The 18253-nt window shown below is 35.8% G+C and overlaps 1 protein-coding gene across 1 annotated transcript; it reads right to left on the reverse strand.

The window, feature by feature from the left end:
* Window positions 1–13706: 13706 nt before the first annotated feature.
* On the reverse strand, window positions 13707–14980 carry LOC131623123 (uncharacterized). Its single transcript, XM_058894137.1, has 4 exons — window positions 14815–14980; window positions 14414–14772; window positions 14136–14330; window positions 13707–14048 (listed from the first exon to the last, which is right to left on the reverse strand). The coding sequence occupies exons 1-4, from the start codon at window positions 14978–14980 to the stop codon at window positions 13707–13709; spliced, it is 1062 nt and encodes a 353-aa protein (XP_058750120.1).
* Window positions 14981–18253: the final 3273 nt, after the last annotated feature.

Genomic DNA, 18253 nt, shown 5'->3' on the forward strand with positions numbered 1-18253 from the left:
GATGATAATGAACTGAGGACAACATTGCTAAGGTATCCTCGTATCCGAGGGACTTGACTATTTTTAAATCGAAAGGCAACAGGCAGTATAAGAAGGGTTACCATTAAAGGTGTGTGTGTGCCACAATCAGGTGATCAATATTCAAATACCTTATCTTGTAATTAGAGTGATACTAGGTTAATTTTAGCAAGGCTTGCACTCCCTAGGATTACTAACCACAGCAGAAAAATAAACAGAAATCAAAGTTAGAAAACAAAAGGTTAACAAAAAACAGTTTAAAAATTAGTGGCTAAAAGATTTATAGGTAAAAACCTAAACCTACAGTTACTGGGCAACACCTACCAAAATGAGAAAATTTAATTTGGCTAAATTAATTAAAATTATAAAAAAAAGGTTAATAAATCCTAAAATTAAATTAATTAGCCTAAAAATAATTATTAACCTAAAAATAATTATTATCCTAAAAATAAAATCCTAACCCTAATTCATGAAAATGGACAACATCTACCTAAGGGAGAAAAATTAAGGTGTTGGTTTTTAATTAAATATTAATAATAAAAGAGGGTTAATTAAAGGAAAAGAGAAAAGGAAGAAAATAGAACCAAAAGGAAGAGGCTAAGATTTGATGTGGCAAACCTTGAGGGTGCATCATGGGAAAGTGGCCCACAAAGTGTTTGGCCAAAACAAGGTTAATGGTCAAAGGAAGTACCTGTAAAAAAAGGATAATAATAATAATAATGTTAATAAAAAGAATAATAATAATAATAATAATAATAATAATAATAATATAAGATAAAAAAGAATTGGGGTTTAGAAAATTAAATTATGGCCAAAATTGGTTTTTGGCCAAATACAAATAACCTTGATTTGGCCAAAAACCAAAAGGTAAAGGGTTTTTTGTGACGGAAGATTTTTCATAACGGTCAGAAACGATGGTAAAGGGTTTTTTGTGGATGGGTGTAAAATTATGAGAGTTGTTGATTGTTTGTGTATGGGAAAGGAGAATTTGGTAAAGGTGAATGGTTGGTGAATGGTTAAAAATAAGGGTTGTTAGTTATTTATAAGAAAACATTAGGTTAAAAGGGAAGATGGGCTTGGACCTCACTAAGAGCTTAATTTATTTTATTTTCTTTATTTTGAATTATTTAAATGAATAAATCAAAACAACTAAAATAAAACCATTTAAGGGGTGATTGGATTAAAATTATAGCCCAATAATGAATTTGCTCAATTTGGATTTTATGCACTAACTCAAAATTTCCCAACTTTCACCAGCCATAATTTTCTCAATTCTTATTATTTGGGAATAATTTTGAATTTGTTGGAAAGCTTAGGGTGTCCTCTTCAATTATTTTCGCATTTGGAGATTTTTGTCTTTAAAAATGAGAAGGCAAATTTTGGGGTATGACAGCTGCCCCTGTTCAATCTTCTTAAACCTGAGGATATAGACTGGCTTGTGTGCCTATCGGAATCTGAAGGTGGAAGAGGATTGAACACTAGAATACCAAGAAATTTGCCCTTGCTGATGTATGGACTTTTTATGGAGATGGGCTTAAAGATGCCATCTAGGAAAAATGTTGTCGGAGACGGGCTTAAGATGCCATCTGGACACAGTATTGTTAGAGATGGGCTTAAAGATGCCATCTGGATGTTGACAGAAAGTTATCGGAGATGGGCATACAGATGCCATCAATTAATGTATTAACGTGTGTCAGATTGAGTCGTACATTAGACCGTATCTGTGGTGTTAGAATTAAGTTGTTGGCTCGATTGCCCTGAGCGTCTGGAACATATAAGTGAATTGATTTTCGTGACTCTATTGTCATGACTCCATTGTCGTAAATTCATTGTTGTGACTCAATTGCCGTGACTCCATCGTCGTGACTCCATTGTCATGATCGTTTCTAAACTGAATATCGGGATTAGATATGTGACTCCATTGTCGTGACTCCATTGTCGTGACTCCATTGTCGTGACTCCATTGTCGTGACTCCATTATCGTGACTCCATTGTCGTGACTCCATTGTCGTGACTCCATTATCGTGACTCCATTGTCGTGACTCCATTGTCGCGACTCAATTGTCGTGACTCCATTGTCGTGACTCAATTGTCATGACTCCATTGTCGTGACTCCATCGTCATGGTCTTTTCTGAATTGAGTGTCATAATTAAGTCTGTCTCTTTCTTTGATCGTGTCAGCACCGTTCATGGTGACCGAATTAGATCCTTGAATGTTGATCGTGTCAGTACCGTTCGTGGTGACCGAATTAGATCTTGGAAGGATGATCGTGTCTACATCGTCCGTGATAATAGAATTAGATCTTTAAATGTCGATCGTGTCAGCACCGTTTGTAGTAATTGAATTAGATCTTTGAAAATTGGAGATATTGTTTATCTGCTTGTACCTGTATCCTGAAACAGGTAAAGTTAGTGTTTATGCAATGTCATGATGCATGTATTATATGATGAGTCTCTCAAAATAAATGAGAAACTTGAATGTTATGTATGAATTTATTATGAGGTACTGTATGCAATGTATGAATATGTTTATGATATATGATGTATGAGCATGATTTATGCTATCTGGAGTATATTAGTGATTTTTCTTGATTGAGAAAATAAATCTCTATATCATTGTGATTTTGAAGTCTGATCTTGTTTTGAAGATGCTCAGCTGGGGATTTATGATTTTTGCTCGGGGATGAGATCCATTTGAATGATTGATCTTGATGTACCCTGACTGGGGATAAGAGAGATGAATAGAATCTGCGATGTTCCATCTGACTCAGCTCAACTGTGAGTGCCAACCTTTATGGAGATTATTCGAAGATAGCTTCTTGAGGACTACTCTGTGGGGATATGTTCCTGTGAAACTGGCGTTGTAGGAAGGCGTAGATGCCTTGAACATTGCCCTCATCGATTATAGTACTGACATTCTTGGATTTGTATTGATTGGGACACACCAATGAGTATTGATCGAAGTGTTAAACAGGCCTTGCATAGCTTTTCCCCAGCTAGTAGGGACTTTAAAGAGATTCACCTTATGAGGACCTTCTGAGATATATACTACGGGTGGCTTGCCCCTAGTAATCATATAGGGTGATGCCCCTGACTGATCGGGAAGTAGCTTCAGACCCACTTGGGTGTATGCCCCAGATTGTTTGGACAACGCATGTCATGCCCCTTGTATTTGTTGACTTTTAATTGAGTCAATTGTAAGAGATGTTGATGCTGAAGTGGTTTCGTCTGTCGGGATGAATTTTAGTCATTAGTCGTACCCTCTGCAGATTCTTCCTGATGCTAACACTTGAAATTATGTAGCAGAATATGTTTAATAATGAATTCATGAGATGCAATGCATATGTCTGTCTTGAGTTTTTGAAAAACATTAAAACAAGTGTAAAAGCGTGATATTTGTAAGAACGTGATATCAATTCAGAATTTATGGCAAACCTTAAGGAGTCAGGATACCTTTTTGGTGACAGTATGCTTTCGAACTAACCATGCTTCAGTTAGGACTTTCAAAGGTTGTAACGTGGCTTGGTTCACGGTTTTAAGAAACAAAGGATAATGGCTTAAACTTTACTTGTACCCATCCCAATCTTCGTGATGTTCTTCGATCCTATGCTCAGTTAACTTTGCGTTTAAGTCCTAGCAGGGCTTGAAGTCGTAATATTGACATTTGGAGATGGTTAAAGCATCAAAACTTTATTCGGACAGGCAACCATCCTTTTGTAATATTTTCTTTTGTCGAGGATTTTTAGCAACCTCTTTTTTGACTTTGTTATCCCTAACTTTTGCCTGAACTGTTTATTTTGAGATTACAGTCAGCGGGATGCTTTGATTTTTTTGGTAACTCTCCTTCATAGGTTTTGACTTAACAGCTTTTCTTTTTGGTGGATATTGACTGCATGACTTAATGGTTGCGGGAACCAATCATTATTTGGTGTAAACAATGGCTAGTATAATCGAGTTAACTGAGTAGCTACCCTGCCCTAGGTTAAGATCAAGGTTTTTTATCTGTACGAGAAAGAAACTTCTATTTCTTAGGCCTAAAGGGGTTGACGAGGGATTAACATCCTTATATCTCCACTGTTTAGGCATTGAAACAATGCATGTACATCGTCAGCATAGTCCGTTCAAAAGCATACTGGATGAGGTTGCAGTACCGTTTTCGTCATCCTCCCTTAAAAGGCATACATAGGTAGGAGTTGAATATCACAAAACATAAACGAAGTAAAAACACAGTTTAGATGAGTGATAGCAAAATAAATTATTCAAGAAAAACATATGCAATGCACTGATGATGATTATTAAAACAGATAATGTCTATCATAAGTCGAATGTTTAAACACACAGAAAATAAATTGAAAATGAAAGTAGAACTAATGATCTGAAAGTCCATCCTTTTAGCCATTAGTCAGTCTTGTCATGATTATGCATGGGAGCAGTGATCAACATAGGGGTCTTAGGAGTGTTGAATTTAATTTCCCCATCATAGATCATATCTTGAATCTTATTCTTCAATGTCCAACAATTATTTATGTCATGTCCAAGACTAATGGAGTGATACGCACACCTTGCGTTGGGATTATAGCAAGGAGAGGAAGTGTTGGGTTTCACGGGAGGATCCCTTACAGTAATATAGTTTGCCTTCAGCAGATGTTGTAATGCCTGATCTAATGACATGTTAATTTTGGTGAATTTACGCTTAGGTGCATCTGGCTTGCATCGTTGTTGTGGAACTTCCCCAATAGATAGGTTGCTTTCATTACGACTTTTCTGGTTGTATACAGCATTGACTTCATTCTTCCAATTATATGGCTTTTTTGTAGCACTAGAGGAAGTAGCCATTTGAATCTTACCACTTCGGACTTCTCTTTCAACATGTTCCCCAGTCAATATGAGGTCGGTGAAACCAGATGAAGAGCTTCCAATCAGATGGCTGTAGAAAGGACCAATTAGTGTACTCATGAACATATCCACCAATTATCTGTCCACCAAAGGGGGTTGAACTTTGCCAGCCAAGTCTCTCCATTTCTGAGCATATTCCTTGAAACTTTCTTTCAGCCCCATAGACATGCTTTGTAGTTGCATGCGGGTCGGCGCAAGATCAACATTGTATTGGTATTGCTTGTAGAAAGTAACAACCAAGTCTTCCCAGGTATGAATGTTGGTACCCTCGAGTTGATAGTACCATTCCAATTGTGTTCCTGATAGGCTTTCTTTAAAGAAATGGATCCAGAGCTTCTTATCAGCAGTATAAGGCTGAATCTTCCTCACATAGGATTTCAAGTGCAGCTTGGGACAGGACACCCCATCATATTTAGCAAAGGTAGGAGTTTTGAATTTGGGAGGGATTACAACCCCTGAGATAAGTCCTAGTTCTTCAAAATCCAGATCAGGTACCTTCTGAATTTCCATGGCTTTCATACGTTCTTCCAGCAACTTGTATTTGTCATCAGGATGTTTGTCCTCATGGTAGTAGTCCTCTTTTTCCTTAGAGGGATTGGCAGAATCATGGTTGCTTTTTGCATCTGTTTTAACACTAGCATCATCCTTTTGTTCATTGTCAACCTCTTCGGAAATCTTGACTTCTTCCGCTTTCTTGAGTGGTCCTCGGAATATTCTTCCCATGTTAAGGACACCCACAGATCTTCTGGGCTTTTTCTCCTTCTTGATCAGAAGAGTTTTCACCTAGTCTTGCCCCTTGGACAAGTTCAGGATCAAAGCTTGGAACTGGGTATTCTGAGCCTGAAGGTCTTTGACTGATTGCTCGAGATTCATGATGCTGAAATAAACAGCGAGGAAGGATGAGAAAACCGTCATAGGAAACCTATTATGCGATGTTATGAATGCAGATGCAATGCTCTCAAAGATCTTTAAGAAATTTAGTTAGCAACATTAGAAAATGATTTGGTCGCATCTTCGTTTGAAGAACTCTGATTCTTGGATGTTCTTCTTTGGGAATCAAGCTCACCAAATCGAGTGGGTCAAAGCCTCTGATTCGGGATACTTGTACTTCTGAATTTTCTAGAGGAAAATAAACCCTCTTGCCCCTTGGTAGGTACTATTTCTCTGAATTGGAAGACAAATGGCCAGAGGAAAATAAACCCTCTTGCCCCTTGATTAGGAATTCAGTCTTTGATAAGAGCACCTGAAATTGTGCGCCTTAAATCCCTAAGATCCTTGAAAGGGTTAGTTTACATGATATGTTATGATGTCATGATGTTATGCGAATGCAGTACATTAGGAAAAGCGTAAGATAGTAAGGACAAACAAATCCTATGACAAAACCTACAAGGAAATCAAAGGGTTAGTAGCACACACAAGCAAGTCACACAAGTGTCCTTAGGTTTGAAGGCTTGCATGAAGTCCGTAGGTAAGTACCCTCCCCACTGAAGTTTAGTTGGTTCAACCTGTCCTAGAATAGTAACCGGGTTCTATGGTGCTCATATCCCTGATCTTTCTCGCGGGCATTATTTCAACATGGCACTCGAACGCCCAGCCAAAAACATCCCTAGAGTCCAATCTCAATGAGTGTAGCATTGAGTATCACCTAGCTTCAATCAGGAATCCAAAGCCAGCCATCTCGCTACTTCTTATAGGCCAAAGTCAAGTTCAACTAGGGTTCTAAGGGAAAATTAGTGCTTAATGACACCACGCGGCAGCCAAATGTCTCCTCGAACATGTTCAAGGGTCATCAGGACAAACCAAAGTGTCACACTAACGGTGGCCACCAGATCAACCATATCGATACAAGTCGTACAGTCTCCTTGGTCTATTGCCACATACCTAAGGTACATTAGATCCGGGTGTAGGATCTTTTACACAAGATAATACCCAAACAGTACCCTTAAAAATAAAGCAAACAAAGCAAACAATTAAAGTGATCCTAAACTTTAAGGTAACCCCTCTTTTATAAGTATCCCCAGCAGAGTCGCCAGTTCTGTAATACGGTGGGAGAGCTGAATTTTTGGAATGTGCGGATAGCAAGAGTCGCCACCGAATTTTATTTTATCCAATTGGAAAGGCAAAAAGAACAGGAAAGACCTTTGAAAGATTTTGAGTTCGAGGGGTAGATTATACAAAGGGAAGGTGTAAGCACCCTTTGTATCCATGGTTATCCATGGGCTCTTAATTGCTTAGCTCACTTTTTGTTTTCAAAATGTTTGAAGTGTAGTGTTTGAAAAGGAAAAATATTTGTTAAGGACTTTAACTTGTAAATAAGTGTAGCTTTTTTGAAAGTAATTTGAAAAGAAGGTGTGAAAAGTAATTTTGAAATTTAAGTTTTGAATAGAGCGAGCAATTAAAAGCAACTACCCTAAGTTAAATTTTCTGTTCTTTAAGACTTTAGTTGGAAAGGGCTATCCATACCATAAAGAGGGCAGGTAGTCCTTTCATTGGATTTGAAAAGGGTCATCGAGGGTTATCGCTCGACATAAGATTGTTCCTACCTTAAAGAGGGCAGGTAGTCTTTAGGGAAGGATATAATAGTTGTAATACGGTGAACTGACTTTATCTAAATGTTGCGGATAGCAAGAGTCGCCACCGACTTTTATTTTATCCAAATATCAGAAAGGCTAAAAGAACAGGAAAAACCTTTTAAATAAAAAAAACTGAGTTCGGGGGGTAATTTATGCAAAGGGAAGGTGTAAGGCACCCTTTGCATCCATGGTTTTCCATGGGCTCTTAATTGCTTTGCTCTTTTTGAAAGAAAAAGTGTAGAAAAGAAATAAGACTTTAGCTTGTAAATAAGCGTAGCTTTTTTGAAGATTTTTGAGAAAAGGGTAGAAAAAGATTTTAAACCAGAGCATGCAATTAAGGGCAAATTACCTGGTTAGATGAAAAAGGTTCTTTTAGCCTTTCAGGGCTATCCATACCATAGGAGGGTAAGGAAGTCCTTTGATTTGGAGGTTGAAGGGTCGTCGAGTTATCGTTCGCCAAGAGACTGTCCCATGCCATAGAGAAGGCAGGTAGTCTAAGGGAAAGATCAGAATAGCCTTTTTCGTTTAGGCAACCAGAGGATACCTCAGCACTTCGTAGGCAACTTCGAGGGACGAGGTCATATTTGGTGAATCGAAGGCAACATCATTAGGGACTTATGACCTTGAGAATGAACTGAGGGCAACATTGCTGAGGTATCCTCGTATTTGAGGGACTTTGGCTATTCTGCATTAAAACACAAGGCAACAGGCAACAGGCAACAGGCAACAAGAGAGGTACCATAAAAGGTGCGTGGGTGCAACAATCATGTGATTAATTCAGATATTTATCTTGTAAAAATTAAGTGATTCTAAATTCAATTCAGGGTTATCACTCCCTAGGATTACTAACCACACAATAATATGGGGAAGGGGAAAAAGAAACCAGCGGATCAGCAGTGCAATAGGTCTGACATAAATAATAATTAAGATAGAGTTACCGACTATTGAGCTTTGACGGTTGGCTAACCCTGAAAATTGGGAAAAAGGAAAACAAATACAAAAAGGTGAGTGCATGACCGATTCAATGACAATTAGGGTTAAACCTGATTTGATAAAAGAAGGCAAAATAAATACTTAAAAATAAATATAAAATAAGACTTAGCTTTTAATTTGATCTGATATGGTTCGTAGTCGGGATAGCCTCGAGTTAACCCTGAAAAATTGGCAAGGCAAAGGGAGACCAGAAAGTGAGTGTTGGCGGAGTTCATTATATTTGAAGGCAAACCCTAATTTTAAATAAAAAAATATTTAAATAAGGATCAAATCGGGACTTAGCTTCGTAATAGGCGTGGCGCGTAGTCGGAGGAAACCCTATTGCTAACCCTGAAAAAAATGTACAAAAAAATATTTTTTCAGTGTATGGCTAATTCTTGCAAATCTTAAATCGGGCGTAAATTAAATAAAATTAGATTTAATTAATTATCGGTTTTCAACCTAATTAATTAAATCGATGAAAAATAAATTTCGATTAAATATATGACCTTACCATAATTTTTCATCCATTAAAAGAAATTAATTATGATTTTATTTGAATAAATAAGGTCAATTTAAATCAAATAAATTAAAATATAAATTCTACTTTTGAAAAAAAAGATTTGAGTGAAAAAACTAGTTTATTAGAAAAACTATTATTTGAAAATAAAATAAATATACAAACATATATATGTATATTTAAATAAATATTGGATCCTGTAATTAAAAATAAAAAAATTAGAAAAATCTTAACTTTTGATTCAGTGCTACTGGCGTGTGTGGACCATGATAGACCTGCGCATCTGGGTTCGTTGGATGAGTCTGGGTAATGATCTGAAGGTTGAATGCTGAGGTTGCATCATGAGTCCCTCCACATGGTGTGCACCGGATCAAGAAACAAAATATCCAAAAAAATTATGTGGGAGCGAAGGATCGAACCAACGCCCCCTTTCATACGCAGTGACCAACTCAACCAAACAGTTCAAGTGACTAAGAAACACGCTGAAAATCTAATATATGAAATTAATTGGATCAAATGGAAAACGCGCGCCACATTTAAATTGTCCAATCATATGAAGACACCTCATCGTCTTCTTCATGCAATTTCTCCTACTCACCTTTTACAGCGCTCATTACCAGTGAGCTATAGAAACTTATACCTTCTACACCTGTCAAATGTTAGAACCTCACACACGCATCAAAAATTAAAAGCGAGACCATATTCTGGTTCGTCTTGGCCATACGAACATGATAGTACCTGCATCAAGTCCTAATTCATGCTAAATCGAAGAGCCCTAATTTGAATCTTGCGAACCCTAATATGGCAACTCAGGGCAAACGGCCATGAAAACACAATTAAATATCCAGAATTATGCGTAACATCATTTTAAACACAAATATGAGACTCAAATTCGTTCATGATGCATAAGGAATGGTAATCGACATTAAAAAGATTTAAACAAATCGTGATGAATTGAAGGTGATACCGGAAGCTTCAGGGCCTGCCAATGATTGGAAGATGATCAGCAATACTCTGAGAACGTGTTGGCCTCTTGAAACCTCCTTGAATTGATCCAAATCCCCAAGAACAATTTTGATTTTCTTTGAATTTGTGAGCTCGGGTTAGGGCTTCAAGGCTGCCAAAAAACCTTTGAATCAAATATTGGAAGTTTTGAAAATTGGATTTGTAAATGTTTCTAATTTTGCTTAAATTCCAATCCAATCTTCTTTATCTTATTTGCACAAAATTTTTGATGATTGAGGGATATAATTTGATTGATACTTGGCTTAGAATCAAAGCACAATCATATCTTTCATTAATTTGTTATTTTATATAATTAAATTATGATAAAAATCATAAAATAATCAATAAAAATACCATAGAATTGAAAGATATATTTTTAGGTCGTGCATGGGCTTAAGACAAAGATTGGATGAAAATAAAATAGGCCCATTTGGAATTTTGGACCTTTTCTCTTCACACATGCCCTTGGAAATAGGTGAACTTGTACTCCTTGCCATTTCCTCATACTTCAACATTTTTCCAAGTTCTTGGACTTTTTAGAAACCTTAAAGAGTACTCTAACCAATGTTTTTGGTCTCATATAAAAATAATTTTCCATTCTCCTTGTGTGTTCTTTTGAAAAAAATGACTTTTGGTTGACTTTTGAAAAAGACCTATAATGTTTTGGTCCATATCTCTCAAATGAAGCATTTTTAGACTTGGCATGTGAGTGACAAATTTGTAGATAATTCAATTTCCTTCAAAATGAGCTTTGGATGGAATATTTCTGATGTTCCATGTAGGAGTTATGGTTGGTCAAAGTTCAGTTGACTTTCTCATATGAAAACCCTAATTTAGAAACTTTTGGAATTGTTGATTTTTGATCTTTCCTTGATGAACCATGATCAATTCTTGATCAAATGTTGAATGATACTTAAATATGAGGATTTTGACAAAAAATCAGGAAATTTGACTGTATTTTGACCACAGTTGACTTTTAGGTCAAACTAGTCGAGTGTTGACTTTCTGAGCAATTGAGTGACCAACTCTTTGAATTGAGACCTGTATTTTGTCATGGAAGTAGTGTAGGATATCATAGACCATATGAAATGTGTTGGAGATTTTGATCCATTGATTTTTCCTCAGAACAACAAAACCCTAGTTCCTTGAACATTGTTTAGGAGGGATGTCTTTGAGCCATGTGCCTTGATTTGAATTTGAACAAGAGAAATGGTATGGGCAAATTTTGGGGTATGACAATAGTCATTAAGGCAACCATTAGGATACCTTAGAATTTGAAGGGATGATCATCATTTTATCATAGGCAACCTCGTGGGACAAGAACTTTGATGATGATAATGAACTCGGGACAACATTGCTAAGGTATCCTCGTATCCGAGGGACTTGACTAATTTTAAATCGAAAGGCAACAGGCAGCATAAGAAGGGTTACCATTAAAGGTGTGTGTGTGTGTGTGTGTGTGCTACAATCAGGTGATCAATATTCAAATATCTTATCTTGTAATTAGAGTGATACTAGGTTAATTTTAGCAAGGCTTGCACTCCCTAGGATTACTAACCACAGCAGAAAAATAAACAGAAATTAAAGGTCCTACGCTATTACAATAAACACCTGTAGGGCAAAAAATAAAATCCTAATTAAACTATTACATCCTGTGAGCAGTTACATAATATGGAAAAAACTTGCGGGAAAACCACAAGAAATAATAAAGTAGATGATAACCCTGTAAGGCATTAAGCAATAATGATAAAATAAAAAGCAAAATTATAATAGGCAGAAATAAAATCAAAGTTAGAAAACAAAAGGTTAACAAAAAACAGTTTAAAAATTAGTGGCTAGAAGATTTATGGGTAAAAATCTAAACCTACAGTTAATGGGTAACACCTACCAAAATGAGAAAATTTAATTTGGCTAAATTAATTAAAATTATTAAAAAAAAAGGTTAATAAATCCTAAAATTAAATTAATTAGCCTAAAAATAATTATTATCCTAAAAATAAAACCGTAACCCTAATTCATGAAAATGGACAACATCTACCTAAGGGAGAAAAATTAAGGTGTTGGTTTTTAATTAAAAATTAATAATAAAAGAGGGTTAATTAAAGGAAAAGAGAAAAGAAAGAAAATAGAACCAAAAGGAAGAGGCTAAGATTTGATGTGGCAATCCTTGAGGGTGCATCATGGGAAAGTGGCCCACAAAGTGTTTGGCCAAAACAGGGTTATTCGTCAAAGGAAGTACCTCCAAAAAAAGGATAATAATAATAATAATGTTAATAAAAAGAATAATAATATTAATAGTATAATAATAATAATAATAATAATAATAATATAAGATAAAAAAAGAATTGGGGTTTAGAAAATTAAATTATGGCCAAAATTGGTTTTTGGCCAAATACGAATAACCTTGATTTGGCCAAAAACCAAAAGGTAAAGGGTTTTTTGTGACGGAAGATTTTAGAGTGACAGAAGATTTTTCGTAACGGTCAGAAACGATGGTAAAGGGTTTTTTGTGGATGGGTGTAAAATTATGAGAGTTGTTGATTGTTAGTGTATGGGAACGGAGAATTTGGTGGAGGTGAATGGTTGGTGAATGGTTAAAAATAAGGGTTATTAGTTATTTATAAGAAAACATTAGGTTAAAAGGAAGATGGGCTTGGACCTCACTAAGAGCTTAATTTATTTTATTTTCTTTATTTTGAATTATTTAAATGAATAAATCAAAACAACTAAAATAAAACAATTTAAGGGGTGATTGGATTAAAACTATGGCCCAATAATGAATTTGCTCAATTTGGATTTTATGCACCAACTCAAAATTTCCCAACTTTCACCAGCCATAATTTTTTCAATTCTTATTATTTGGGAAAAATTTTTGAATTTGTTGGAAAGCTTAGAGTGTCCTCTTCAATTATTTTTGCATTTGGAGATTTTTGTCTTTAAAAATGAGAAGGCAAATTTTGGGGTATGACAGATAGGTTTTAAGTGAGGAGTTGTAATCGGGGGAGTTTAACTCCGAATTAATTCTGCTTATATTGGATTCCATCCCTTGCTTGGTAGCCCCTAGAGTAGGTTGTTTGAAACGAACTGGGTAAACAATTCTGTGTGTTCCTTATTGTTTTTATGCGCTTCTGTTTTAACGTTTTATGTTGTGTAATTGTGGATGTCATAACATGCAGTAAGACATCCATCGTGAGTTACTATAATTTTCAACATGGTCAAGAAAACTCACTTCCTTTAGCCAAAACTCACACTTCGACAGTTTAGCATAAAGCTTCTTCTCTCTCAACACCAGTAACACAATCCTCAAATGCTTTACATGCTCTTCCTCATTTAGAATATATTAAAATATCGTCGATGAAGACCACTAAAAACTCATCTAAGTACTCATGAAAGATTTTGTTCATATACTCCATAAAAACACCTGGCGTGTTGGACACACCAAATGGCATCACAGTATATTCATAATGACCGTACCTAGTCCTGAAAGCCGTCTTTGGAATATCATTTGGCTTAACACGAATCTGATGGTAACCCGACCTCAAGTCAATCTTACTAAACACTTTGGTACCCACCAACTGATCCATCAAATCGTCAATTCTTGAGAGCGGGTGCTTATTCTTAATAGTCACTTTGTTCAGCTGTCGATAGTCTATACACAAACTCATACTGCCATCCTTCTTCTTAACTAACAATACCGGAGCACCCCATGGAGAAACACTCGGTCAAACAAATTTCTTTTCAAGTAACTCTTCCAATTGTTTCTTCAATTCACCTAGTTCTGAAGCTGACATCCTATTAGGAGCCACCGACACCAGAATCGTACCTGGAACTAGTTCAATCGTAAACTTTATTTCACGTTCCAGAGGCAAATCACTGATGTCATCCGGAAACACATATGGAAATTCACGAACAACCGGAAACTCAATACTTGCAACTTCACGGTCAACTTGCACTGACGCAAACATAGAAAGCATCACTGATTCATCCTTCAATAGCTCTTCCACTTGTTTAGCCGACAAAAACATCAGCTTTCCACTATCACTAAAATCAGGGAATTTCACAGTCTTGGTTTAATAATTGATATGAACATAATTGAATTCCAACCAGTTTATCCCCATGATAACATCAATTTGGTGTAAGGGTAAACACACCAAATCCATCACAAAACTTTTACCAAAGATAGTCAAAGGACATTTCGAACAAATATATGTAGTAGTAACAGAATCACTAGCTGGAGTATCTATCACCATTCTACCATTCATATCAGATAATTTCAATTCCAACTTAGTAGCACATTCAAGCGAAATAAATGAATAAGTACCACCAGTATCAATAATAGCAATTAGCTCAACATTGTTAATAAAACAAGTACCTCAAATCAAGTTGTCCATCTTGGAATCCTCTTATCCACTCAAAGCGAACACCCTACCATTAGTCTGAGTAGTAGCTTCTTTCTTTGGCTTCTGAAACTAGATACTGAATGACCCTGTTCACCACAATTGAAGCAAGTCGGACTATCATTCTTGCATTCAGAAGCACGATAACATGTCTTACCACATTTATAACATCTCAGCACTTTGTTCTCACATTCATTGGAGCGGTGACCTGATTCAACACACCTATAGCACTTAACCAAAGAAGAAGCTCCTCCCCCACTTGGATTCTTCTCGTCAGAAATCTTATGCTTCCCTTTACCAGCTGGGTTAGCATAAGGCTTTCCATTGTCCTGATTTTTCCTCTTCTTCTCATTCAGTCTCTTATAGTAAGTTGAATAAGCTTTGTTGTCCTCTTAAAAAATCCTACAATTGTTCACCAATTCATGTAACTCACGGATCTGCTGATATCCTACAGCTCTCTTGATTTCAGGATGCAACCCGTTCTCAAACTTGACACACTTGGAAAATTCAGCAGTATTAGCACTGTAGTGTGGATAGTACTTTGCCAGTTGTATGAACTTGGAAGCATACTCAACAACAGTCAAGTTGCCTTGTTTCATCTCAAGGAATTCAATCTCTTTCTTACGTAAACACTCAATCAATGTACAAATATCATAAATAGAATTAATAATGATACGAAAGGTATTCAATTGACACCAATTGTATAATTCACGAAAAGTGATTATACAATGATTCGATTTCTGAATTCTAAACTCAATAAGTTTTTTCAGATTCCAATCACCACTAATGCTCGATTAGGTCCCAATTCCAACAAAGCCTAATCTTAAGCAATAAATCGCTATCAATGCAATAAACCATAAATTACTCTATGAATCGAAAACCTAGACATGCAAACTACAAAATTTAAATGCAAGAGTAAAAGGTAGAGAGATGACTCTAGGATCTCTAGTGCTTCGACTCTATTAATGTTTCTTAGTCTACTTGCACTCTTCAATGGTTTCCTATCATAACATGCATAACTCCATTATATTTTGACAAATATTTCAAGAGTTTATACAATCACTAGTCCATAATAATGTTGAAGAAAATAAAACTTCAATTTTGGATCTTGACTTGTATAAAAGATCACACTAAACTCTTATGTGCAATCTTTACTTGATCAATGCTTCAAGCGTCTTCTAATATCACTAGTTTTAATCCAAGCCATTGTAGCAATCAACCATGGATCCTACTAATTCCTTGAGCGGTGAATTGTCTAAAGATCTAAGAAGAAATATGCCTTATCTAAAGCCTTCCACACAGTCACTACTAAGGTAATATGGAGAGAAGAACCTCATTATTTTCACATTGGTTTCCCATCAGAACCAACATAGCTCCATAATATTTTGACAAATATTCCAAGATTTTATACAATCACTAGTCCACAATAATGTTGAAGAAAATAAAACTTCAATTTTGGATCCCGACTTATATACACATTACACTAAACTCTTCTTTTAATCTTTACTTGATCAATGCTTCAAGAATATTCCAATATCACCAATTCTACTCCAAGCCTTTGTCTCTAGCAATCAACCATTGATCCTACATATTTCTTGAGAGATGAATTGTCCGAAGATCTAAGAAGAACCCCCACCTTATCCCTAGCCTTCCACACAATCACTACTAAGGTAATTTGGAGAAAAGAACCTCCTTCTTTTCACACTGGAATTTGTTAATTCCATTGACAACTCCTCAATCTTGCAAGAAATTGAAAATATTTACCCAATCTTCAAGAACGGTTAGTTTTAATAACTCATCTCCCCCAATCAATCACAGATCTCTCATAAACAAGATATGAAAACAAAACTGAGGTTGGATTTAAACAAAATTTCGAATGCAAGAGTTTTGAACTTTTTTAAAATGAAAGAGTTGATTTCATAGAAAATCACAAAATGATTATGAAATTCGTCACATGAAAAGTTTTGACAAATGGTTTTATACGTGCTTGCGATTAAGTACAAAAATGAGTGGTAAAAGTTGGTTATATTCGAATCAAGAACAATGCATGGTTTGAGTCAAATGAGCAAGTGAATGGAATAAAAACAATTCAAATTCTTGACCCATTTCTTGTTTGATTCGAATCAAGTGTAAAGAATAATTCAAATAAAGACCTCGTGATTCAAATCATGTACTAAGTGTGATTTGAATCAACTGCAATAGGCCCTTTAGAAAAATGTTCAAAAACTGTGTGATTTGAATGATGTACAAAGTGTGATTTGAATCAATTTGAGCAGAGGTGACCAGTAAATTGCATGATTTGAATCATGTAAAATTTTTATTCGAATCATTTTGCTTATAAAGTTTTGGTTCACCACTGTTGGATTTGATTCGAGTCGAAATGTGTGTTTAATTTGATTGATTTGAATAAAACACACAAAATCTCAATTTTTCATGTTTTTAAAAGTACTTTGAGATTTTTCTTTGCACCTAAATTGAATCAAACACATCTAGTTTTTATTCCACGGAGTCATTCAATTGACTAAAAGCATCTTGATCATATTCAAACATAACCATTATTTTATTGTTTTATGCGTGCTAAAACGAGTAACGAATTAATTTCAAACTTGATTCAAAATATGTGAAATTATGAGGGAGACTTAATAAACGATAATAAATAGAAGCGACAAGACAAGCAACAAAATAATTGTATTGGAGGTATTCCCCTGCATTTGTTAGGGCATGCAACAATCTCCCCATAGGGATATGCTACTTCAAAATTTATTTTCCTCGAGGGAGATTCATATTTGTATGAAGAGTATCTATCATCTAAGGTGTGGAAACATTAGTGTTTTGGATGCAATGTTTCATTGCTCTGTAAGGTAACATTCAAGTGCCTTTCACGACATTTGGTTTGTTTGCATTCCCGTGATAGGGCATGAGCCCGACGATATGTGATCATATCTTTGTATTGTGCTTTGCACCACTGAGGACCTTTATTCATCGAAAGGGTGGATCCTTGTCCCTTTCCCCCAAGTAATGACTCAGTTCGAGGTAGACGTTCTACGGGCGCCACTGCAAAACTCCCTTGGATTGGCTAGATTTTAAAAGGGAGGTGTGTCATCTACATACAAATGTGTGTAATATTTGACTATACGGATTTGTTTGTTGTAGTCGCACGTGCTAAGAGTCTGCGACAACACCCTTGAATGTCTTTGTGCATGCTTTGTGTGGTGAGGATTGATTTTTGTAGTCGCACATGCTAAGCATTTGAGACAACAATCCTATATGACTTTGATCCGGGCATTGATAATATTGTTGTTACCTAGGTTTTTTGTCATCTATTTTTACTCTTTGGTTCCGTGAGGAGAGGTTAGGACAATCGAGATGTCCATTTGCCTTAGACCTCATTGGGCTTCTTCTATATCAGGAATCTTTAGATGGCCAGTGCTTTTATGGGCATGATATGTGGTGTAGGTGTAACACCCGTATATTTTAATTTTTTTAATTTAATTGGAAATTGAATTAATAATTAGAATTATTTTGGTTTTATGAAAATAAATTGGAAAAGAATGGTTTATGGCATTGGGCCATGTGTGATGTTAGTAAAAAGGAGGTGTTAAGTTAGTAAAGTCCTTTACTAATTAAAATGCTATTATTCATTAAATAAGAAGAAAATTGGAAAAAGAGGATAGAACGTGAAAAGAAGAACTGCGGATTTCGGAACTCGAAGAACGTGAAAGAGGAATAGTAGAGGGAGAGACCAATCAAGAACTTTTGGCTAAGGTAAGGGGGGACTCTCCAGTTAACATCTCTTATCGTATTTTAGATGATAATATTGATTAGGGATATTATTTAGGTCAATTAGATTGTATGTTAGGTTGGGGTTTAAG

The sequence above is a fragment of the Vicia villosa genome, unplaced genomic scaffold (genome assembly GCF_029867415.1).
Source record: "Vicia villosa cultivar HV-30 ecotype Madison, WI unplaced genomic scaffold, Vvil1.0 ctg.000052F_1_1, whole genome shotgun sequence".
NCBI classification, from domain to species: domain Eukaryota; kingdom Viridiplantae; phylum Streptophyta; class Magnoliopsida; order Fabales; family Fabaceae; genus Vicia; species Vicia villosa.